General features: G+C 32.5%; 1 protein-coding gene across 2 annotated transcripts in view; it reads right to left on the bottom strand.

Moving 5' to 3' along the window:
• The window catches only part of SUCO (SUN domain containing ossification factor), a 72,666-nt gene that overhangs the window by 21,333 nt on the left and 24,052 nt on the right, over positions 1-27,281 (bottom strand). The window contains exons 5-17 of one of the 2 annotated variants that reach the window (XM_068541257.1): positions 27,040-27,177; positions 26,655-26,805; positions 23,026-23,149; positions 22,194-22,318; positions 21,055-21,122; positions 13,648-13,755; positions 11,981-12,086; positions 9,389-9,409; positions 9,131-9,186; positions 8,562-8,653; positions 7,675-7,740; positions 2,571-2,639; positions 1,514-1,604 (exon numbers count right to left, since the gene is read on the bottom strand). In XM_068541257.1, coding sequence (XP_068397358.1) covers positions 1,514-1,604; positions 2,571-2,639; positions 7,675-7,740; positions 8,562-8,653; positions 9,131-9,186; positions 9,389-9,409; positions 11,981-12,086; positions 13,648-13,755; positions 21,055-21,122; positions 22,194-22,318; positions 23,026-23,149; positions 26,655-26,805; positions 27,040-27,177 — 1,215 coding nt within the window. The remainder of the gene's footprint in view (positions 1-1,513; positions 1,605-2,570; positions 2,640-7,674; positions 7,741-8,561; positions 8,654-9,130; positions 9,187-9,388; positions 9,410-11,980; positions 12,087-13,647; positions 13,756-21,054; positions 21,123-22,193; positions 22,319-23,025; positions 23,150-26,654; positions 26,806-27,039; positions 27,178-27,281) is intronic. The other variant, XM_068541258.1, reaches the window with a different exon arrangement.

Raw genomic sequence — 27,281 nt, 5'->3', positions numbered from 1 at the left:
ATTAAGTTATATACCATATATATATACACCCTAATCAGAGTTACACTTTAAAAAACTCAAACCTGGGAAAAGAAAGTAAGTCATCTTTTCATAATAACTTTAAGAGTGATACCCTATCATGGATTCTTTTATTTTCTTCAGAGGACTGCCATATAACCATCAAAAAGAATTTAAGACAAACATACATGAAGAAACATTAAGTAAAGAAACAAACAATTATGCAAGAATATCTACTAAAAAACAAACTCTAATATAGAAAAGTAAAAACTGCTACATTAGCCTGATGTGATACCTTTCAACAAATATTCATACATATGTATGAGGGGTGAATGTGTATATGTATATATGTGCGTGTGTGTATATATGCGCAAAATGAAATTAATTTCATTTAGTTTTGAAAAATAAGACATACTATTGATATATGTTATTAACTAAAGAATTTAGTTACAAAACCGGGACAGCTCCACATAACTAGAAACACCAAGAATCTCTATCCCAAAGAGATTTCTCAGGACCTTCTAGGGATCAATAGCACATAATGTTATATATTTCACTCTGATTACCCAATAAATATCTTTAGTCACTTTCAGGATTAATACAGGAAAATACAAATTTGACACTGTGCGCTTCAAAGCACAAAAATCTCGTTTTTAAATTAAGATTGTACTTAGGAATTACAGCTTGAAGCACACCCACTGGAGGTTTCATTAGTTATAACCTTGAACTAACTGCTTCTTGTTCAAATATCTTATCCCATTAAGTAGAGTTCCTCTGAGAGAAAGGGCTGTCAAAGTTTACAGGGAGTATATCCAACGAAATATACGGAAGCTACATTTGTAATAACTATATCCAAATTATCCCAATTATTGTCCCAATAACCCAAATCATTAATGAGCCTATCTATTATAGATCAGAAGTTTGAGGTACCGACAAACCTTAATCACCTCTGGTAGAAAGGACCAAATGAGGTTATTTCATATGTTACCTACATATATACATCCCTGCCCAAAGTAACCACTGCAACCTGGGAAAAGACCTATATCATTCGATTTCAGAAACTGAACACTGTAAGAGTATGCTGTGTGGCAAACAAATCATTTAAAAATCACTGCTCTAAGTATTTCAGGTACCCTTTATAGCTTTCTAGGCATAGCACAGATACTTAACCAATGCTTTTAAATTTGAACTTAATAAAAACAGACCTTTAATATTTGTCCTCAAACTTATACCTGCAGAGTTAGGTTAATTATGTGCAACAAAGAAAAGATTAAGTTATTGTAAATAATAAAAGTAACACACAAAATCAAAACAACAAACATTTGGTCTGGAGTGAAGTGAATTCCCAATACCCAAAAAGCAACTCAAAGATGTTTTAAGTGGCTGTGGAATGTCTGTCCCATGATCCAGAGCTTTCTATAGATAATAATTTCCCACAAGTTACAAGTACCTTTTTATGTACAAGTATACTTAGCTTTCCATTTTAATAGAACTCTAATATCACAATATAACTTACTCATGTGATGGAACAGGAGTTGAAACAGGAGCTGATTCAGGCATTTTAGGTGCAGTTGAGGCAGTGGCATTCTCAGATATACTTTTATTTCCTATTTTAAGAAAGATGTCCATATTGAGTTTAATTTTAAAAAGCTATACCATGAAAATATTTCACTATAACGAATAAAGGACTTTAGTTTCTCGAGAGAGAAGAAAAAAGTCAAATAGGTTTACTACTGCAGACTTTGTGGGTTTTTTTCATCAAAGTTCTTTTGGGAAGAAATAATCGTAGAAAGTCACAACTACAAGTAGTGCATATTCTTTCTCAGCTTCTCAGATAATTAATAAAGCAAGTAAGATGACTATGAATTTTGTGTAATCTTACATGATTAATAAGACACCTGAGTTACTAAAAAAGAATGAGAAGAAATAAATGGGTCATTTTAAGTTTGCACTTGGAACTGAATTTTTTTTATTGAAGTATATTTGACATACAATATTATATTCATTCCATGTGTACAACACAGTAATTTGACATTTGTATACACTGCAAAATGACCACCACAATAAGTCTAGTTACCATCTGTCACCATATTGTACTCCACATGTTGTACATTACAACCCCATGACTTACTTATTTTATAACTGGGATGAAGTATTTTTGAAAACAAAAAAGGCAAGATTGTTTCTCCTTGCTAATAATATTCTTATTTGACATTCTTTAAGGAAATAATTGCTTTCTTAATTGAACAGCTGTTTGATAAATAAAAGCATACTTTAAGTACCTCTAGAGCACCAAAACCTCAGGAAAGAGATAAGGGATAAAATCATTACTTCTACGGCAGGGAAGAATCAAAAAACAAATTCATGATTTTATATAGACAGGATCCTATTTACTAAAGAGAACTTGTGAAATTCAAATAAACAATGAATAATAGAAGACTGGTAAGTTCCTTTGAATGGTTTCTGTATTTCTAAATGAAAAATCAAATTGCTTGGCTTATTAATTAATTTTACTAACTAGGAAGATCCCTGGAGTATCATATATTTAAAAGACCCATAAAATGATTAGGTACCTTCTGTCAGGTCTTCAGTTTTCGCTCCCAGAATATTAGCGGCAATATTCACCATATTTAGAATGGCATCTAAAACAAAATTCAATCAGAGAAAAATAACAATATACCTAAATATTTTCATATAACTCAATATCAGATAGTCAAAAACCATTTGTAATGGTCTTTTTTCATTTTTTGGACTAATTACCTTTTTGCTCGCCTTACTATGTAAGTCCAATATAGGACACAAATTTCAGGCAAAAAGTATTAAGCATAAATCTGAATTTTTATGTTCATAAAATTTAATTATACTTTTTTGTAAAACTTCCCCAAACCTTTTAGCAAACACTACCTTCAGCATATTATAAAATTCAAGTATAATTCAACATATAGCCTGTACTGAGATAGGAAAGAAATGTGATAACCAAAATTTGTATTTTATAGAAAAGTCTTTTTTTCTTTAGAAAGGGGTTCTACAGTTTAAATCAAAAACAAAAAAGCCTGAAGAAATAAAAGTTTTTCCTAAACATGTGACTATCATAGGTAAAAATAAATGAAATGGGAAGATTATTATCCAAAGAGCAGCAGAAAGACTTTATTTTCAACTATGAACATAAAATACCTAGGTAATATGCTTAAATCCAAAATGACACTGCATAGAATCATGTATTTGATGACTTTTAACAATGTTTTATGGCCAATAAATGACATAAATTCTTTAGTGAACTGGATGAGTATGGGCAAGGGCAGATGAATTGAAAGTCAAAGTCATAAAACTTAGCTGGCTGGGAACAGAAGACTTCCTTCTAGTAATATAATGTAATTTCAAGGGAAATTAACTTCCAACTCCAATCTAATCTCTGAAATTCTATTAGAAGTTAATTCACCAGGTATTTATCCTATTAAAATACTAAGATCTGGCAGGGGCTACATATTAAGCCTCATCAGTTTTTTCCATTTTAGTTTCCTTTCCTAAAAGAGATCCATAGAGTTTTCATCACACTTTCATGAAAACCATAGATGTGAGAAGTACGAAAGGATCTAAAGAAGGAAAAGCTAGCACATCAGGAAGGCTGGGAACAAGCCAAGCACTGTCACCTGGCGCTGATACTGTAAAGATATGCTTTATGGCAGGTAAAAATAGTATATTTTAGACTTTTAAAAGTGATATCTGGTAGACAGTTATTAATTTTAATCTTTACATTAACTATGATTCTATATTCTGAAAGACAACAAGCAGTGAGTGGTACTTTGTTTCCAATCATCAGTTAGACACACAAAAGCTTTATATTTGCTTTTTAAATATCTAGGATTACAGGTCAACCTTGCCCTTTGACCTGGCAAATTGTTAAACAGAGAAGCAGTCTTGGATCTTAGGCTAAAGAGATGCCTCAGCATGAGGTAAAAACAGGAATGGAAACTCTATTTTCTTACAAACTAAGATAAAGTAGCAAAGGAAACTCTGTTATTTCCTCATAAATACAATGTCACCCAATACTGCAATAGTAGTATGTGATCCTCTACTTAGCCTGACAGCTGAAGTTCAGTCAAAACTGACGGCTTCACAGAACCCAAATTTTGTAACCAAGTCTATATTCTAAGACCCTTGTGCTTCAAAGGGCAATCGTACCACAGATTTCAAACTCTCTGCCTTTAAATTTTCTGGTATTATTATTAACAATTAAAAAAAAATCTGTTATCTATTAATCTGTGTAGAGAAAGAAGCTTTAGAGTATTACTTTTTAACCTAAATTTTAATACTAGTACCTACAATAAGGAAGATTTATACTACCCATCATTTAAAAATATTATCATCATCATTTCAGGGGGCCACTTGGTAACAAAAGCAAAATCTGGCAAATTTCTTCTTTCTCAGCCCATCTAACCTGTAAGAAAGAATCTTCCTATGTTCACAGGACACTGACAAATATAATGTTTTTCTTTTGTCTTTTGAGAGAAAGCAGCTTTGTGAATTTTCTTAACGATTCTCACTTTGCGTCCAACTGCTTGTCATGATGATAATCTGGCCACTAAAAAGCCTTCAGAAAGGCTAAAGGGTAAAAGTATAATTTGGAATATAGTGCCAAACGAGATACCCGTCCTTAATTTCTTATGGATTAGCCAACTCCTTTCTCTTTGAGTTGGGCAACTATTCATCCCATCCCATTTCTTTAGGGATGAAATTCCCTAGGGACCAAATATCAATATGTTATACTCAGTCTCCAGCACACCAATGGCTCTTTTTGAGACAGAAAACAAACTGCCTATGCTACAACACAAGACAAACCAATGAAAAAACTACTTCCTCCCATGTGTACTGAGCATGCCTACCTTCATTCTCTTTTCCTTCTAGGACCTTAAAATATAAAAAATACTCTGACTTAAAACAAAAACTATACTTCGTCTTAAACATATACAGAAACGTAAACAGAAACCTGGACTTTAGCAAATCTGATGATTCTAATAAAATGCAGACCATATATAGGAGTAAAGGCAGACTTGCAAGAATATCAAAGTAGAGAGTGGTCAGGAAGATCCACATGACCAAGCACAAGTAGAGCAGAGTGATACAAAGAATTTCTGGTGATATAAAATATTTAAATGTTCTGCTTCAAGAATGTAAACAAAAGATTCAGGCAGAAGAGTTGCCAGAACTGGCATATGTAAAAGCCAAGAATGCTGCTCTAAAATAGTAGTTTCTCCCTTTCTGGCAGTTCAGTAAATTATGTAGTATCAAATATGTCTAAATATGCAGCATGCATGCTCTTTGACAACCAAGTCCCATCAGAAGCAACATACTCTGGTGACATATATTTCCTATGACTACTAATTGCTCAACAACAAAAAGAAAAAAAGAGTTTCTCTTTAGATTAAAGCCACAGGATTCTGTTTTGAAGACATTACATAAATATTGAAAATAAATTAGGTGCAAAATTGGCCAATTTCAAGCTAATTTAGAAAGTGGTGATGATTATAGTCAAATTCAGACATTACAGTGCCAGAGACTAGCTCTTTGGCCTGATTCCACATTGTTATTTACGCCTTAAAGTTATACTACATTGGAGGCAGTAACTAGGTCAGGCTCAAAACCAGTCCTAGACTGTTCAGAGAAAACTAGAAGGATACAGGTATAGAAGGCAGCAGTGTTAGGTCATGCCTATAAACTTTATGACAGCAGTCTTATCACTCAGTTACTACTGCCTCTCTTGTTCTGAAACTTCAAGAAATAGAGATCTTTTTAAACCCCATTTTTCATGCTTAGGCTCAGCTGACATCCTCCCACCCATCTTGTCTCACTACACAAAATCTTTCAACATCTAAACACTGGAAGGTAAATGGACTGTCCTTCCAGAAAGCCACAAAAAAGAAAAATGATGTGTTACCAAGAAACACACCTTCAAGGAAAAAGATCCAAAGAGTAGGATCTAAAAAAATTCTATGTCTCATTAATTAAAATAATACATTAGTCAGAGAAGTGATTACAAATAGGGAAATGTCCTCCACTGAAAACATTTTAATGGTGTCTTGGAGTTAATCCCATAGGAAGGTAGAAAAAGAAAGCAAGAATATCAACAGAGTTTTCCCTTATCTAAAACTTCTAAGTCATTACTTCTGGAAGGTGCCTCTTCCTTCCCAGTAACCATTGGATACTAGAGAGCTTTTAGTCTGGGGCTATTTTCTGACCCCATAAAATAATAATTCCTCCTCACAGCTAAGTCAGCATTACTGAGCTATGATATGATGACGATTATATAACATAGTTTTTTATTACAAATTTAAGGACATGAACAATAATATCAATATCCAGATAAATAAAATAGCATCATTTTTTCACTCCTAAAAAACTATACACCATAGCAGTGAATGAGGCACCTGTTTTAATGCTATCATCAGCTAGATATAGCTAAGGAACCTACTTAAAAGTAGTCTGTAATATCTAAAATGTCAGTTGACTGGCAATAGAGTAAAACAAAATATACTGAGCTAATCTGTAACAAGGCTAAATATAACATAAAAGCATTCCCTTTATGCAGGTATTTTTAACACTCTTCTTCCTATTCCCTAAAAAGCCCACTGAAATCTATAGTCTTCTGTGGAGAGGAAGAGGACATGAAGAGAAGAAAGGGAAAAAAAGATGAAAAGAAAGAGAAGTGACTCAACTCCATATACTGTAGCCACCCAAATATCTACCTAAAGTATATGTACTACTGGTTGAGTATCTTAAAAAGGTATAAGGACAATGTACACAGTGAGATTGGGATTCAAGCAATTCAACTCACTAAAAGAGAAATGCACAAATAGTTTTCTATTTTACTAAGACTTACTTTCATTAAATTCAATTATTAATCTCCAAATAAAAAGAAAACTCCTTCCAGTAAGTTCCATATTATTCAGGAATAACCAAAGATAACAAACATTAAATATACCTACCTGCATTCTAACAGTAAAGCTAAAGTGTCAGTCGGCAATGGTCTTTCAAGGAGTCTACTTAGTTAGCCTACCACTAAGTTCAGATAATAGGTTGGCATGACAAGAAATTAAACAACTAGTATGTTAGTCATTGTTCTTTTTAGTTTACAAAGAGTATATTGTTATTGCTATTATTGTTACTGGTTGGGAAGCATCATTATTATGAATAAGAAACAGCCTTTATGTTTTATAATTAAGTAGGAAACCATACCCATATATTAACAAATCCTCATTTGGTAGGATTTCACTGATGAGTACCACCTCTAAAACTAATTCCTTTCCCATCCAGTATGATTACCCAGACGCTCTTACTCATATGGTCTAGGACCTCTTTAATAATTCTTTCCCCAAGTAAATTCATAGCCCATTCTTCACTGTAAGGAATTTGCCTAAAAATATAGCTGCATTTAATTTTAGTAGAAGAACCAACTTGTGCTCGCATTTTTCCCTCTCTTCTTTGTTTTCATATATTCTTCCTGTTTTATTTCCATGGAAATACTTTTCAAAAGTATTTTCTTTGATTTCAACTCAAAGTTTAACACTGGGAGAGTAGGAGCCCCCTAAACTATACCACAACAAAATGTTCACATATGCCAGGAAAAAAAAGTTGAGAAATACTTTAATTATAGTGACTAGCAAAACCCAAAATACTCACTTGTAGCAGAACCAAGAAGATTTTTTGAGGATTTATCCTCCCCAGTATTATAATCCAGTGGGTAATCTGTTCAAAGAGAAAATGAAGGTACTTATGCTAAGAACTATCTCCAATATGTTTAAAAGCTCAAATTATATCCCGTCAAAGTCAGCTGACATTTAAAACAATTTTATAATTTTTATTATACATCTAAAACACATTCACAAAAAGAAAATGAAATTCACAAGCCATTTATCAAACAGATATAAACCAAGGAAAATATTTCTACTGCTTACCAAAATTTTAATCACATTTGTAAGACTTTTATTCAAGCTTTCAATGTAGTTTACCAACCCCTAGTAAATGTCTTCACTTCACTTATGGGAAAACTAGGGAAGGGAAAAATTAGATTTTTCAGACTACAGTTTAAGACATCTTAAAACAAGAACTGGATAAAGTAGAAACGGAGGGTATCATAAAACCTCCTCCGACCTCTGCAAGTTCATGGGAGTTTCTCAAAAACTCAGGCCTCAATATGCTTGCTCTGAGGCTAAGGGCAAATCAAAGAAATTAATTTTCAATTCTACTATTTCAGTTGCCTTATGAGTAACAGGTTTTTGGGGCTGGCATAGGGATATAACCATAATTTATAGCACTGATGTTATTGAAGGGAGTTCCAGTCACAAATAACTGATTGTTAAGCTTGGAAAACAGCTCAATTTACAAAGCAGAAAATTATTTTAGAAAATACGTTTAAGAAAAAATTAGTTACTAGGGTTAAAAACAAGGAAAAAACTAAAGACAACCATCATATTGATTTTTTTAAGTGACCTACATTTACCCATTACCATTAGATTTTAAAAAGCAAAAAATAATACATAAATAGTCACTGTTTTAAAGTCACTTACCATAGTCTTCATCAAATAGTTCTTGACGTTCTGACTGGTACTGGGAATCAGCAATCTCTTCATATTCTTCAACCATGCTAGTGCCAAATACCCTATTAACAACAATTTCATTAAAGTCTTTCAAAACTAAACAGTTGTTAAGACTCACCTCTTCATAATAAATGACAAAATATAATAACTTTGGTTATGTTTTGAGGGCCATTAACTTCTGGACTCAAAAATAATGACCACTGTTTCTCAATCCACTGTTTCCATTAAAATGTTGATCTATTTAAGGCATTTAAAACTACAATGACTAAGTTTTGTATCGGTCTAAAATGTTTCCATATATTGTCATCATATCAAGCAAGCTAAATCGAACACATAAAATGAAGGTTCTTTTTTCTTAAAGGAAATTTTTACATTTTTCTAAACAGTATTCAAGAGTAAGAAAGGTATAGTAGCTTATATTTCTATGGTGTTATTTTCACATAGTAGAACATTATTTCTCCACTTTAAATATAGTGGGATTTTTATGTATCCCTTTTTTCTTTTTAAACCACTCAGTAAATTTTTTTGTTCTGTATTACCTTATAAGGCTTAATGGACAAAAGTGCTCTGATCCAAAATGTGATACCAACTCCACCTAAAGAATAAAAGCACATGAAATGGGAAGCCAGTACAGTGCATGTGAGATTATCTAACAATATATTCACTTTTTCATTATAACATTTCTAAAAATAAAGTCCTCGTTTCCCCAAAAATCAATACTTGTAAAGTTTTGCTTTTTGCCATGAATAATATGCCATGCCCTGTTATTCAATATTGCAAAAGAGAAGGTTGCTAACCTTTATGTACTTGATGAACATCTGAAGCAAGAGAAAGGAAAAGAAAAAGAAATCAGTTCCAAAGTCTGGATAACATACCATAAGCAACATTTAATATTTGTAAATTATTGTATAATTAAGGAATAGAAAGCAATGTACTGTGATGGATAACATTGTAGTACTCTTATTTCTTTGCAGAAACCAAAGCAATGATTTAAATTTTTACCAACACAACTAGAAAGTATAGTCTAACTGTAATGAAATAAATTAACTTTAACCTAAAATTCATTGCTGCTGTTTTATTTATCCATTAGATATGAAAGCACTCTAAAAGTAATTAGTAAAGAGTATCTAGAAATAACCTGTTTTATATTACTCTAAATATTATAGATATGTTATCATGTATATACCCACATATGAATTTATATGTTGATACATATGCAGCTACACATATCTATGAACATTCATATTGATAAAAAAATTAACTAGCATAATATGAAATATTTATTCTTGCACAGTACTGTATACAAATTGTTTTAGGGAAAACATGAATTTTTGATATGCTATGCTATTTCAAGTATAACTTATAGAAGTAGAAGATATTTATCAATAAATTTTTAAAATATAAATTATTAAAAAGTATTTTTTAAATTTGGATTTAGTTCTTTTGGGATGAGGAAAACCCAGGTAAACTTACATAACATTTACCAGTATAAAATGAGAATCAGAAGTAAGTATTTTTTGCTTTTAGACTTAATTCTACCAAAAAGGGCTTTTAAGAAAACCAATCATCAAAATGCTCTATAGTCTCCCATCATAAAAAGGACAAATAGGGAGTTTTATATGGCATTTTTTGTATCACCAATAAAATGTTCTTCCATTATTAACAAGGTAGATGATATAAAGAATGATTCTTGGAACTATTTCATAACATGTCAGTTGTCTTAATTGTAAAATTAGGTATACTTGTTATCACCTGCCAAATTATTTTTAATTTTTTTTCCTCATCACAGTGTAGAAACTGTGTTATATAAAAAAGTCATTAAACAACTGTTTCAGTATTCACTTTAAAAGAAACTAAAAATGTACCTTCGACCTTTCTGAACACAGCTGAATCATTAACTGAGAATATCAACTGTACTTTAAAAACAGCATTTTTATAAAAGCATTTTTATACGGAGACTAGGAATACTACAAGTTTACCCATTTACAGAAGCCAATTTAATACATGCTTTAAAAAGACATAGACAGTAAAATCCCAAAAGACAAGTAGGTAGCTATAAGTTTTCACATTTAAAGAAGAAAAGATTAGAAAGAAAATTAGAGCTGCTGTCATTCCAAAAGGTCTTATTATTAACACAGTTGTACTTTAAGGTATGGCTGTATTATTTTAAAGAAAAAAAAGAAGAAATAAGAGGAGTAAGAAATTCCCATATTTTGTCTAAATTCAATTCAAGAGTGATTAATTCTACTTTGGTAGATAATTCAACCTCTACATTGTGGGAGGAAGCAGCAGGAATTTATTTATTTATTTATTTTTAATTTTTATTGGAGTATAGTTGATTTACAATGTTGCGTTAGTTTCTGCTGTACAGCAAAGTGTTATCAGTTATACATACATCCGTTCTTTTTTAGATTCTTTTCCCATATCGGTCATTACAGAGTATTACAGAAGAGTTCCCTATGCTATACAGTAGGTCCTTATTAGTTAACTATTTTATATATAGTAATGTATATGTGTCAATTCCAGTCTCCCAATTTTTCCCTCCCCCCACCCTCCACTTTCTCCCCAGTAACCAAAAGTTTGTGTTTTGTTTCTGTTTTGTAAATAATTTCATCTGTAGCATTTCTGTTTTGTAAATAATTTCATCTGTAGCATTTCTGTTTTGTAAATAAGTTCATCTGTACCATTTTTTTTTTTAGATTCCACATATAAGTGATATCATATGATATTTATCTTTCTCTGTCTGACTTATTTCACTCAGTGTGACAATCTGGAGGTCCATCCACGTTGCTGCAAATGGCATTATTTCATTCTTTTTTATGGCTGAGTAATATTCCTTTGTATATATGTACTACAACTTCTTTATCAATTCCTCTGTTGATGGACATTTAGGTTGCAGCAGGAATTTAAATGGTTAAAACTTTATTTGAAATTGTTACTTAGACATAATATTTCATTTGAGTATACAAAAGGCAAAAAGCCATAATGATAAGTAACTAGATATGAAAATGGAAATGATCTTAGATTCCAATAATCAGACCTGCTTTAAAGACTGCAGTGACTAACTGATTTGGGTTTTAAAATATAAAGAAATATAATACTATAAAGATGACATTTTATATCAAGACTCCAAAAATATTACGAGTTATAATTTGGAATTTCATCAGAGCCACAGATATCAAAAAACTAGCCTAGGTTTCCAGTTATACAAAAGGGACTTTATTAGTATTTGTCCCATAAAATAATATATCCAAGTAAGAATTGTTTTATTAAAAGGAATATTGCAGTAAATTTCCTCTTAATTTTTCTTATTTCTAAACAGGTGAGGTACAAGTATGAATAACAGGTATGTTTCATTATAGAACATAGTTCTGCAAATATAAACATACCTTCACATATTTTGCATACATCTGTTCATCTAAAGGGAAACTCTGGACAGTCCTCTCATCTCTACCATGGAAAGTACCCAGCTTAATCCATTTATTTGTGGGGTATCTAGAAAATATAAAATATAAATATTCCTTTTTATAAAATCATAAATCACATATTGAGAGGTTCCATTACATTTTCAAAAGAGATCCTATGCATTATTTTCCCCCTCTCCAGGTAAACATACTCACTTAACATAGTTTAAATATGAGTTAAGCATCGAGTTGAATAAATACATTTTTTCTTCCAGCTAAACTCTGACAGGTTCCTCCTTATGAGGAAAGATGGTCTTGAAAAATTACACCATTATCAAATAGAAGACAGAGGAAGACAAAAGTAGGACCAGGACTGCTTCTTGGGGTTTGGGAGGGCTTCCAAGTAAACTGGAGGTTTTAAAACAGAAAGTAGCCAAGAGATTGTTTTGGAAGAGGTACTACTCTTCATGTACCAATAAGTGTGTGATGATATGAAGTATAAGTACTGGTGGAAAGGGAAAAAGAAAAAATCCTTTACTATAATATTTGAATTTCACAGCTTATATAGCTTTTCCCCCTTTAAAAGGAAATCTAATGTAATAGCCCAAAACTATTATTTTTGTTTACTACAGCATTTAAAGAATCCCTCAAAGTTAACGAGTGTGCTCTCATCACATTAAAAAAAAACACTTTAGTTGTCAAAGCTGAATATTCATTTGACATATAAGAAAATTACAGCTTAGAGAAAAGGAAATGATTTGAGCAAGATTAGTAAAAGAAAAATGAATGAGAGATCTTGAGAATTCATTTCAAAAACTGTATTAGGCAATGCTAAGTGTGGGGTGGGGGAAGAAACACCACAGAAAACCCTTAATGATCAATGATAAAAGAATGGTAAAATAAAAAAACAGCATCCTACATGGTATATTATGGGCACTCAAAAAGGATTTATGGAAGGAATAAACACCTCCACTGGGAGGAAAATATCAAGTATTCATTAAAAATGATGTGTTTAAAACACAAAAGGATATTCTCAAGATGTAAGCATTAAAAACTGACTTTTTTGGTAGAATAAATGTGTAGAAAAGACTGGAAGGAATGTATTAAAATGTTAATACAGTTATCTATGGTTGATAGGATTGGGGTTCTCTACCAAATTCCTTACAATGTATGTTTATTTCTCTTATAATCACACATATATACCAAAGTTTTTAAAATATACTTTAACAAAAATATACCTCATGATATAAAATGCTCATGTATGTTTTTAATAACTTTTTAAAGAATATCTGGAAGCAATAGGGCATAATATATTAAAAGTAAGGACTTTAAAGTCATACAGATCTACATTTGAATCTTGGTCGTCCAAGCCACGAGTCATGCGACCTAGGCAAGCTACTTAATCTCTCCTTGTCTGTTTCCTCATCTCATAAGGGAATAATATCAGAGGGTTGTTATAAGCACTATATAAGTTAATGAAAGTAAACTAACAAGTGCCTTTCCTACAATAGTATTACTACTGTTCTTACAAATTGATACAAGTTGATTAAAATAAAAAATAAAATAATTAAAGTTTTAAAATGTGACCTGTTTTTAAATTTTTATTCTGAAAATCCAATATAAACTCTGTAGAAACCAGCTTTAGAATTTACCTGTCACTGATAGAAACCAGAAAGTCTTTAGGAGTAGAAGAAAATAATTCATAATTTGCAATATCAAACTGTTTTACTTGAATTGGTTCACAGAGTTCAATAACAAACCTTTAAAAAGAACACAAGACAATTATTTAGATAAACCAACCAAAATAACAGTTCATATTAAACATGACATTAACAGCTTACATAAACTAGACCTCCATGAAGTTACTCATTAAAAAAATGTAAGGAAGGAAGAGGATTTGCAACCTTGGTTATAAATAAGGAACACCCTTAAGTATTTCCCAAGCATATCATTAGTGGGAAAAAAAGATACTGATTTTGTCCTATAATATTTTTTTAGAAGATTCTTTTCTAATGACAAACCTCATTCTTGGAGAAGGAATGACTTGACTAAGAACAGCTAGTAAGAGTGTAACCTGACCAGTCTAGAGGGCAGTTTGGCCATATTGTCTCAAAAGGTACCACAGCCTTTGATTCAGCAATATACTTTTAGAAATTTAATCTATGGATACACGTCTCCAAATGATCACCCTTGAATATACATCTTAATAAATATAACAAAGCACAGTTTATAAGAGCAGGGGGGGGGGAAGTCAACCTAAATGTTTAGCACAGAGCATTGATTAACAAATTATGGCCCCACCCAGACAATGAAATACCAAACAGCTATTAAAAATGGTATTAAAAACTATACATTCCATTTATATAAAAATCTAGAAAATATAAACTAATGTATAGTGATAGAAAACAGATCTTTAATTGCTATGGGGTTAAGGCTGGGAGGGAAAAATTATAAAGGGGCATGAGGACTTTTGGGGGAGATAGATATGCTTGTTATCTTCATTGTGGTGATGGTTTCATAGATGTATAAATGTCAAAACTTATCAAATCGTACACTTTAACATTTCGCAATTTATTTTACATGCAGTTTTTTATGCCAATTATTCCTCAATAAAGCTGTTTTTAAAAATACAACAAACTAGTAAATAAAACAAAAAAGAAGCAGACTTACAGATATAGAGAACAAACTGGTGGTTACCAGTGGGGAGAGGGAGAGGGAAAGGAGGAGGGCAAATAGGGGTAGGGAAGAGAAAAAAAAGGGTTATTATAGGATTATATGAAATCATGTGTATGAAACTTTTGAAAAAAATGATAATTGAGATATATATATTTATGGACATGGAAGAGATGCCACAAAATATTGCTGTTTAGGAAAAAATTAAAAGTATGGTTCTACATGTGTAAAATAAAACTGCATAAAGCATGGCACTTAGGGAAAAGAAATACTCATGACATCTAGCACTCCAATACTTTAATAAACTAATTATTATATCAAATGAGATTACATACACTGACAATTAAATGTTAAGTAAATTAAAGGCATTGAAATTAACATATTGTGTTAATCCTGGAAAGCAAAAGAACTGAGTTCCAGGAGATGGTAAAAACAGCCATGATTCAGAGAAAAGCTCATGAAAAAAAGGAAACTAACATTAGCTGAATGCTTACTCTGGGTCAGATACCATGGTAGATGATTTATATCCATCCTTTGATTTAATTCTTACAACCAAACTGCATAGGACACTATCTCCATTTTATAGAACCATTCAATAATCACTAATTGGTTACTTTACATTTGTCCTTTCTGCCTTTTTAGTAACAGAACCTGTCCCCCCCTCCAAAGATGTAGCCAACCATACGGCCACCCATCAAAGACTGTTTTTCCCAGTCTTGGCAATGTTGCTTAGTTATGGGTCATGGGATGTGAGCGGCATGTCCAGTGCAACTTCCAGGTCAAGCCTTTAAAAAGAAGCTGCTACCTCTCCATTTGCTTTTTCCTACCTTGCAGGCTAGAATGAGGATGTGGTAGGAAGAAATCATCTCAGCAATGCAGGCAGAGACAACATCTCAGGGGTGGTAGAAAAACATGACAGAAGGTGTGTGGGTCCTTTAATTGTTCTCTGTTCCCTGCACCACCTACCAGCTTGAGGTTTTTATGTCAGAGAAAATTAAATATCTATCTTTTTTAAACCACAGTTACCTGGTCTCTGTTAAAGCAGCAGAATCAAGAGCCCTAACTAATAGTCATTTAGCCAATAAATAGTAAAGCTAAAAGTCAAAATAAACATCTATCTGGCTCCAAAGCCTAAACATTGTCCATACCACCACAACACCCTGGGGAGAGGAAACTAAAGAAAATCAGGCTCAAGACTTTGCTTTTTATTTACAATGGAGAAAATAAATCTAAAAGAGCACTTAGAAGAAAAAGCAAATTCTCCTCTACCTCCTTTTTTTGCATACAATGTTCTCAATTTCTAAGAAAATAGGAGCTATATTACTAACAGTTAAAATAAACTTTTGGACAAATGTATTTCCAGGTGTAAAGAGTCAACTCACCAGGCAGATTTAACAATTCTAAAACTTGTATGAAACTAACAGACTCATAAAACATTAGTACATATGTAATTATTCCACATGAAAGTTGATTTTAAAATGCTTTCTTATCTTACTGCCTCATCTTTTATATTTTCTTAGAGGCAGACAACACTTTGTAAATTAATAGAACTACATAAAAAGCTGACAAATCTAATTTCAACATACTTCCCTTAAATATTTATAGGTCAGGAATTTTAAAAGATCAGTAAAGTAGCAGATCTAAACATAAGAATAGTTTGATAAAATACCATGTGTCAAAATTCAGATGATATGAACATACTACCCAAGGCAATCTACAAATTCAATGCAATCCAATGGCATTTTTCACAAAACAAGAACACATAACTTTAAAATTTATATGGAAACACAAAATACCCCGAATAGTCAAAACAATCTTGAGAAAGAACAGAGCTGGTGGAATCACATTCCCTGACTTCAGACTATACTGCAAAGCTACAAAGAAAAGATCTTTAAACAATAAGAGAATACCATAAACAGCTTTACTACAAAAACTTTCAAAATGGATTAAAGACAAATTCCTAGAAAAATGTAATTTACCAAAACTAACTCAAGAAGAAATAGAGGGCTTCCCTGCTGGCGCAGTGGTTGGGAGTCTGACTGCCAATGCAGGGGACACGGGTTCGAGCCCTGGTCTGGGAAGATCCCACATGCCATGGAGCAACTAGGCCCGTGAGCCACAATTACTGAGCCTGCGCGTCTGGAGCCTGTGCTCCGCAACAAGAGAGGCCGCGATAGTCAGAGGCCCGCGCACCGCGATGAAGATTGGCCCCCGCTTGCCACAACTAGAGAAAGCCCTCGCACAGAAACGAAGACCCAACACAGCCATAAATAAATAAATAAATAAATTTTTTAAAAAAAAAAAGAAGAAATAGAAAACCTATATAGTCTCATAATTATTTCTTTTAAATATAATTTTTAAAACTTCCCATCTATTCACACAAGTATAAAACAGTGTATGCACAAGCTTATTTATAATAACTGGCTGTCATGGCAAAAGATTATAAACAACCCAAACACCATCAACAGAAGACTAGTTAAATCTTGGTACAATCATATAATGGATTTTCATGCAGCTATCAAAAAAAAAAATGAGAAAGCTTTATATGAGTGAAACAGAAACATGACCAGATATTTTTAAGTTAAAAGTTAATTCAAGGTGACATAGTAAGTATAATATACTACTGTGAAAACTGAGAGATAAATAAAAATCTCTAATTTTTTGCATAAAGAAACTAAAAAGATACCTAAAAATTTAACACTGAATAGGAAGATAGATGACAGATTGGAAGTATATTTCTCACTGTAACTCCCCTACCTCTTTTAAATACCTTTTTGGGTTTGAGCCATGTGACTATACTAAATATTTATTTTTGAAATCACATACTTAATTTAAAATTAACATCTTCCCAGAGGCCTGGAAGGTTTTACAGTTGAGTTCCAAATTTAGAACATTGAATCTTGAGAAAAACGAACAAAGCTGGAGATATCATGCTCCCTGACTTCAGATTATACTACAAACCAACAGTAATCAAAACAGCATGGTACTGACACAAAAACAGACAACAGATCAATGGAACAGGATGGAGAGCCCAGAAATAAACCCATGTACTTATGGTCAGTTAATCCATGACAATGAAGACAAGAATATACAATGGAGAAAAGACAGTCTCTTCAATAAGTGGTGCTGGAAAAACTGGACAGCTAAATGTAAAAAAAATGAGATCAGAACATTTCCTCACACCATATACAAAAGTAAACTCAAAATGGATTAAAGACCTAAATGTAAGACCTGAAACCACAGCCCTCCTAGAAAAGAGCATAGGCAGAACACTCTGACAAATCATAGCACTATTTTTTTGGATCTGTCTCCTAAGGCAAAAGAAATAAAAGCAAAAGTAAACTTAAAAGCTTTAGCACAGCAAAGGAAACCATCAACAAAACAAAAAGACAACCTACTAAATGGGAGAAAACATTTGCAAATGATGACTGATAAGGGGTTAATATCCAGAATTTATAAACAACTCATACAACTCAATATCAAAGAAAACAAAGAACTCAGTTTAACACATTATTTTATTTATTTATTTTTATTTTTATTTTTTGGCTGTGTTGGGTCTTTGTTGCTGCGAGCAGGCTTTCTCTAGTTGTGGTGCGCGGGGGCTACTCCTCGTTGTGGTGCGCAGGCTTCTCATTGCGGTGGCTTCTCTTGTTGCAGAGCATGGGCTCTAGAGCTCAGGCTCAGTAGTTGTGGAGCAAGGGCTCAGTTGCTCCGTGGCAGGTGGGATCTTCCCGGACCAGGGCTCGAACCCGTGTCCCCTGCATTGGCACGTGGACTCTTAACCACTGCGCCACCAGGGAAGCCCAACACATTACTGACTGGGGGATTTTTGCAGAAACTAATGCCTGTGGCCATAATACATCTCTGGTCAAAAATGTGTTAAAAATGGGCAGAAGACTTGAATAGACATTTTTCCAAGAAGATATACAGATGGCCAACAGGCAGATGAAAAATGATCAACACAGCTAATCATCAAAAAATGCAGATCAAAACCACGATGAGCTATCACCTCACATATGTCAGAATGGCCACCCCTGAAAAGTCTACAAATAACAAACGTTGGCAAGGATGTGGATAAAAGGGAACCCTAGTACACTGTTGGTGGGAACCCTAGTACACTGTAAAATGGTGCAGCCACTATGTAAAACAGTATGGAGGTTCTTCAAAACACTAAAAATAAAACTACCATACGATCCAGCAATTCCACTGCTGGGTATAAAACTGAAGAAAATGAGAACATTAATTTGTAAAGATACAATACGTGCACCCCAATGTTCATAGCACCATTATTTACAGGAAAAACTGGTGCATGAAAATATGTTCAGTCTCATTAGTGATTAGGGATTGACACCTTCCTAGGATCTCAGCCTAATTTGTGAAACAATGTTATTTCTAGTATCAGCAACCTCACATAACAGGTGCTCAATAAACATAGAAAGAATGAAAGAAGGAACAAACGAATGAATGAACAAATGGACAAACTATCAAATGAACAAGAAGGCTCAAAATCCTAAAATGTCAATTATCCTGAAATTCATCTAGACATTTGATACAATTTCAATAAAAATGCCAGCATGACTTTTTTTTTAGAATTCAACAAGATTCTAAAATTTAAAAGAAAAAACAAAGGGACAAAAGTAGTGAAGATACATCTGAAGATGAGGTATAAACTTATTCTACCAGATATTAGGATTTATAAAGCTATAATGAGACTGTGTGATCTTAATATACCTTAGGTGGGTCAACCCAATCAAATCAGGTTAAATCAGTAAAGGTGTTCTGAGGTTCTTTAATTATACAATGAAAAGATGCATAAATGGATGAGCAAAAAGTAAAATATACAGTAAACACACATACACGAATACATGCTGTCTGCAAAAACGTTAAAATACAAACGGGTAGCTATGATCACTTATTCTGTAAACCAGAATAAAACAAAATGATTGCTTCATATAACTTCATCCCAGCATGTCTTTGCTTAAAATACAAAATTTTAGAGCATAAAAACTGAGTTGTTACTGACTACAGGGGCTTTTACAAACAAAAACAAAAACCCAAAAATAACATTTTGATTATGATCTCAGATAACTATTTCCTCAAATTCAGTTTCCAGACCAAATGGCATATGGGAAAATTAAGTTTTTTAATATTATCCCTTAATGCCCTTAAATAGCTTGGTGTTAATTTTCAAACTGAACTTAAATATGTATATTAACAAAAGGAGTGAAAACCAAAAGTAGAAAAGAATAAGCATTATCTTTAAAGAGTTTCTCTTTAAATTAAAAAAATTATATATATATATTACTCAATTTGATGGTGGTGATTTATCTCAATTCTTTTTTAAAACAGCTGCTTTTGATCAATGAAATCAAGTAATCTAATAAAATTGTTGGTATATCAATTTATTTCCCACATAAATCGGTTCCTTTGCCTATATTCTTAGTTAGTGGCACAATCACAGATCCAAGCAGGGAAGCCAAAATCAAGGGAGATTAACAGATGCCTCTCTCTTCTTCACATCCAGTTACTAACCCAGAGCTGTCAATTTTATCTGCTATACACATTTTTCAGATTCCCCTCTCTTCTTTATCCAAATTGCCAATGTCTTAATTAAAGCCCTCATTTCTCACCTGATCTATGACAACAGGTTCCTAATTGGTTTCCCTGCTTCCAACTGCATTATGCTGTAGGCCACCTTTTAAGGATAAGCCTTCCTAAAACGCCAGTGAGGTCATGTCATTCCCTTACTTAAAACAAACACTACCCTCCACGGTCTTTAAGATAAACTTCAGAAACTTTTAAGCTGGGTATGCGTAGCATGGAATGGCCTGGTTATTGCTAAACTGACTCTGCTGTCTCATCTTCCATGATGACTCTAATTGTACCTCTATTCTTGTAATCACTAAAATAACTTCTTCAGGTTGCTTCTACTTATAGTTGCCCAGAAGATAAATATGCTCCTTTTAGCGCTATCCCCTTATTCTTATAGTTCCTGAATACCTCTGCCTCCCTCATCTGTGACTTCCTATGAATTCAAGGAATTCATCCTTCAAGATTCAGCTCATGAACTACCTCTTCTAGCAAGCTCATCCTCTTCTGCAGTTATATATCATCCCTTATCCTATAATACCTTTTCAGCAGTACTTTTTATACCATTTGGTAACTGTTTAACTAGATCTGTCAATTTTTTTGTGTGATGTCCTTAAAAGGAAAGGCATTTTTGTCTTCAATTCTGTACCCCAGGACCTAAGGTAAGTACAGTACCACCACCAACCAATCATAAATGCTTATTAAGTGACTATATGAACAAATCAATCTAATCCCAAAATAAAAGCTTAATATAATACATGTATAGAGTACACTTTATTAAATTTTATGTTACTTACCAAATTTTAGTGCTGCAAGGATTCAACATATAAAGATCCATATTTTCTATAAGAATAGCAGATGTGCTCTATTTTTAGAAAGGGGGAAGGGAATAAATTACTTAGAGAAAAAGATTTATTTCAACTATCAAGCTTTCTAGGTTTTCTATATTTTTAGATCTTAAAATACACCTAAGACTCTGAAACATTCACTTTGGGAAGAAAGCATAAAAGTGGCTAAAATTTACAAGTTTTGTCTATACTGTGCTAAGTTAGCCTTATAACAAGACATTTAAAATTAAATGTCTGTTACTATAGGGGAAAAATTATTTTTCTATTAGCTATTTCCTTCTGTAAATTTCACACAGGTTTTAAAAGTTTAAAAACAGAGTGTATGCCCTTCAGTAGGTGAATGGATAAACTGTGGTACATCCAGACAATGGCATATTATTCAACACTAAAAAGAAATGAGGTATCAAGCCATGAAAAGACATGGATGAATCTTAAATGCATATTAATAAGTGAAAGAAGCCAATCTGAAAAAGCTGCGTATGGATTCCAGCTATATGACATTCAGATAACACTAGGGAGATAGTAAAAAGATCAGTGGTTCCCAAAAGTTGGGGGAAGGAAGCAGTGAATAGGTAGAGCGCAGAGGATTTTTAGAGCAGTAAAAATACTCTGTATGATACTATAATGGCAGATCCATTTCATTATACATTTGTCCAAAACCACAGAATGTTTAAGAGTGAACTCTAATGTAAACTATGGACTTCAGGTGATAACAATGTGTCAATATAAGTTCATTAACTGTAACAAATGTACCATTCTGGTGGGAGATGTTGATAATGGAGGAGGGTAACAGGTGTGGGGACAGGGGGTATATGAGAAATCTCTGTACCTTCCTCTCAATTTTGCTGTGAACCTCTAACTGCTCTAAAAAAATTGTCTTTAAAAAGAAAAAACAAAAATAGGGTGCAATGTATCAACCAATACACTAAGAATTCATGCAAGAAAATGTCTTTAAAAGCATAATCCTGCATTTATTAGTGGATTAGGAAAATAGCTCATGTTAAAATACAGTTCCCAGGAAACCACTGCTTATATTTAATAAAGTCACTAGTTTTCTATATGTACAGAAGAATTTTACACTGCAGTACCTTGGCTTCTGGGTTAGCTGCCAAAATTTTGGCACCACATTCTACTGAAGCATAATTATTTCGATTTTTCTGGACCTTTTTTGTGGCATGTAGACCTCCATTAGAAGATGGATGCATTGACTGACCTGCAGACAAACCTTATTATGAACATATATATATGATGATTACGATTGAAAATACCCAGAGCAAACAATCTCAAGAGCAACAGGCTGCCATCTAGAGAACAGGTTTTAATGCTTAAGAGAATATTTTAAAAACCCACCTGAAAATCAAAATGCTTCAGCTCAATAACTTTAAAATATCCCTAATAAACAAATTAACTACAAAAATCCACATTACTTGATTTATGCCTAGTACAAGTCATAAAATGAAGCTTATCCATGAAAATCAAAACTTCTGCATATACATTTTATTCTATTAAGGATGAACGCTATCCTTCTATCTCTAATCCTAATCATAATTTTTAACTCTGAGAGTTATTTTACAACAACAAAAAGAAAGTATGATAATTTAGTCCAATTCTGTTTACAGTTTAAAGCTTTATGACTCAGAACTTTCCATGCCTCAACTTTCCTCTTATAAACTGAGATGAAAAATCACTGCTCTGCCTACTTTATTTTAGCCTCATTTAATAATTTACAATAATGGATTTTAATCAAGATTAAGGCATATGCACAGCTAAATTGCATGTGGGTAATCAAAAGCATCTTGGTAAGTTTCACCTTTAAAAAGTTTTCAGAACTGTTACTTTGTTTTACCAATTAAAAAGAGAACTACATATTTAAACCAGGCCCTTTAAAAAAAAGAAAAAAGAATCACAGTGCTTCCTTACTTTTTTCTTTTTCTACTTCCATAACTTTCTTCTTCCATTCATCAAATGTTGGTATATCTTCTGGATCTTTGGGATTTGTTATAGATGCAGGGTCAATTTCTCCTGGTTTTGTATAATCAGAACTCTGACAGAAATGTCAAAAATAAACAGATTTCAGATTTCAAAGAATATAGAGAAAACAGATTAATAAATTATAATAGTAAATACAAATGTTTCTGTCAAATTAAATAAAAGTCCAATTTTATAAGGAATGATAGTATTTTGAAAAAAAACCAAAAAATGTAAAAAGAAAAGTTTTGGTTTAACTTAAAAGTTGAGTTTCTCTTCGAAGAATTAAAATCTTCTACCTAAGCACCACAGGATGAATCCCTTCACATGTTAGCAATATTAGCATAGGTTGTAAAAAAACCTATGTAATATCGTAAGCCAAAAATTACCCATACAAAAACTGTACAAATAAATACTATAATTTTAATGCACCCATCTTAAAATCTACATTAAAATAATATACACATTAAAGGAAGCTAACTAATTTTAGATGTCGTATATTGTTTCTACAAAATCCTTAACAAGAAGTACCATTTACATAACGAATAACGACCTAGTGTATAGCAGAGGGAAATCTAAATACTCTGTAATGACCTATATGGGAAAAGAATCTAAAAAAGAGTTGATATATGTATAATTGATTCACTTTGCTGTACAGCAGAAAGTAATACAACATTGTAAGTCAATTATACTCCAATAAAAATTTAAAAAAGAAGAAGTACCATTTATATAAAAATTTTACGGTGGATGTAAAAACCTAAATGTGAAAAGCAAAGCTTAAAGAAAGTACAGAAAAACATCTTCATGATTCAGGCTATAAAAGGATTCAACAAGATGAAGAAAGAGATCATTTTTAAAAAGGCTGATACATTTGGATAGATTATAATTTAAAAATTAAATATATCAAAAGACCATAAACCACATGGTTCAAATAGCCAGAGACAGAAATAAATATCTGCAACACATTCAGCCAACAAAGAATTATTACCAACTATAAAGACTGCCTACAAATCAATAATGGGGGAGAGTAAAGGAGGAACAATAAACTAAGCAAAGAGAAAATACAAAATGTTCACTCTCAGTATAATCAGGGAATGCAAACGAAAACTAAAGATACTAAATAAATTATACCAATCTGATTGAGGTTAAAGTGTGACAGCCTATTGAGCCATGCGACATCTATTAGACTGCTAAAGTGAGTTTAACATTTAGGAATATTAAATAAAGATATGCATACCCTATGACCCAATAATTCCACTCCTATGTATAAATATCAGTGAAAACACACATATGTGCCTAAGAAAATATGCATAAGGATACTTACTGCAGCACTATTGATAACATCAAAAAATTAGGAACAATCTAAATATCCATTAATTGAAGAATAAATTGTGGTAGAATCGAACAATGCATAGACAAAACTCATAAACAATGTTGAGTAAAATGATACTTAAGACAAGAATGATACCATTTTACATTGTTTCAAAATATGCCAAATAATAGTATGTATTGTTTGTAGCAATGCATATTTGGTAAAAGTTAAAAAACATGCTCTACCAATGTAAAAAACACCAAATTCAAGATAGTGGTTATATCTGAAGTGGAGAGAAGAAATGTTAACTGGGAAGGGCATACAATTCAATCTGTAATTTTTTTCTTAATTGGAAGAATGTATGCAAGGATGTTCATTCCATTTTTAAATTACTTCTGTATTCCTAAAACAACACATACTTATTAACAGTACCTTGAGAAGTGTACAAAACATCTATTTAGACAGCTTACTTTGGTAAATAGCACAAATCTCATACAGTATATATTTGCTATATTAGGGCACATTTTCGAGTACTAATACTAATTAGTGTATTAGTGTAATACATCAATACAAATACCTATTACCTCCTTTTAGGAAGACTTATTAGCAAATTGGTTCCTATACAACCTCCACGTCGGAGTGTTTTGCAGAACACACTAATTTATCAAATAAAGTATGTGGCTATTAAAAAAATACATAGCAGAAAATAAAATTAAAGAAGTAGCATTATACTAATTTAATTTAAAAATTAAATAACAAAAATCTAGTTTGAATGAGAAAATAAACAAATATTTATAAAAATTAATATAGTTGAGATATATAAGAGTAAAGCCCAAATACTAAAAGAAATACATAAGAAGTAAGAACATACACACACTCTTTGAGACCCAGGCAGAGCAATCACTATTGCCTCTTAGCAACAAATAAGAGAACTAAACAATACAATAAAATTACTTTGTAAAGCATTATAACAGGCAGAAGAGTGGAATTTTTAACTGTATTAATTACCTCCTAAATAACTTAATATTCCAGAAAAATTGTCAGATAATGAGCATATTATAAAGTGTCCAGTAGTTTTGTATACTATCCAGTTCAGGATAATTCTGCCCTGTTAAGTTTGTGTGAGTGGGAGAGAGTTTATCCCCGTTATCTCAAGGATCTGCAAGACACTGCTGCAAATGGTTAAGGAGAACAAGCAAATCTTGGACAAAACTGGCTGCCATGGTTGAATTTTACATTTGATACTTAAATAGCTCAAAGAAGACATTTTTGTAATGTTTGTCTAATTTTATTTATGCCTGTGGTATTTGACAACTGAACTGTAACATATGCTTGATTTGGTTTCACTGGGAAAATTAGTTCCTTCAAGATGTTGGACTATGAAATGGGGGCCTCCTATATTTATAAAAAGCATCAAATAAACAGCTGGCCCAACGACACTAAAGTCTCCAGAATGAAGTTTAGTTAGTTATGAGTGCAGATTCACAGAAAATATGTGAAAGAAAAGGTGGAGAACAGAAGATCCAAATTATAAAGAAACAAATGTGGATGTGGTACTCAGTATTTTAAAATACTCTTGATTCCAAGCGTTTTGAAGTGCACAGAGTGGCCTTCATCTCTTTTATTCAGCTATTTCTTAGCTGAAGGGAGCACACTTCTCTGTCAACATTTCTTCAGGAAATTCTGTACTGGCCTCTACATGAAGTCAAAGTAGAACTCAAAAGAAGAAAAGAAAGTAAAACTGCTACACAGGAATGAGCCCTGTCTTTATTTTAAGAATCATATTCTTTAATATAAGCTAGTCTAGTTGTATTCGGCACACAAATAACAAAGGGTAAAATGTCCCTTTAACATAATTCTGGTTGAAGAGACTAAATTTAATCTTGTATTATTGAGTTAAATTTTTATTCTGAAGATACTTAAATTTAACAATCATAACTTCTTCTATATAGCTCTCTTACCTGCTTAAATAAGGACTTTATGTATCTGGTTATCAAATAATCAATGGTGGCAAAAAAAACATTTATAATTAAATATAACCCAAGAGAGTTCATACTTGGGACAACACTATGTATAAACAGTATCCTGGCAATAGTTCTGTGAAGCAACCACTTGCTCTCTGGGAGCACAGTTCACCTCAGTTCCACGTTCATCACTAACTACTAATCCCCTGACTTTATGGCAAATACGGATAGCAAATTACAAGATTAGCTAATAACAAAAATGCACTGTATAATAAAGTAGGAAACAGTGCAAGTTATTTACCTACCTCATTTTTTAAATTATCTGAAGCATTCAATGCAGATTTTGGATCACCACCACCCTGATCACTTGACGAAACTTTTGATTCAAATTCCGATTTTGTTATCTTTCCTTTGCCATGCGAAGATGACACATTTTCTATATGCTGGCCAACAAGGCTATTTGAAAGTAAAAGGCATATTAAATAAACAAATTTTAGCTGAATAACGAGTATATGCAATCTAAACTATTGTAAGTGTACATGAGTACAAAGCAAACCAAGAACGGAGTACAAAGGGATCAGTTTTCTCTTAGTCATAAAGTGGAATTAAGCATGCACCAAAGTCTACTCAAACGTGACACTGCTGTTTATTACAGAACCATACAAAGGGCAAACAAGTGCTCACACCCACCTTTCAGGTGGACTGACAAAGGAAGGCTGGTCAACTGGAGCATTTGCATCAAGGGCCTCACCAACATCACAATCAGTTTCAGATTGCTCAGTTTCACTTGGCTTGGCTATAGGAACAGTACCAGATTTTTCTATTTCACTAAAATAGAAACAAAAAAGACAATCTGACAATTTAATGGATATAATGAACCATAAGTTAAAAGTGGTATTACTGATTTCCAAAACAAATCTAAGCCAGAAAAG

This window comes from Eschrichtius robustus, chromosome 3 (genome assembly GCF_028021215.1).
Source record: "Eschrichtius robustus isolate mEscRob2 chromosome 3, mEscRob2.pri, whole genome shotgun sequence".
Lineage (NCBI taxonomy): Eukaryota > Metazoa > Chordata > Mammalia > Artiodactyla > Eschrichtiidae > Eschrichtius > Eschrichtius robustus.
This window is presented reverse-complemented; position numbering and strand designations above follow the sequence as displayed.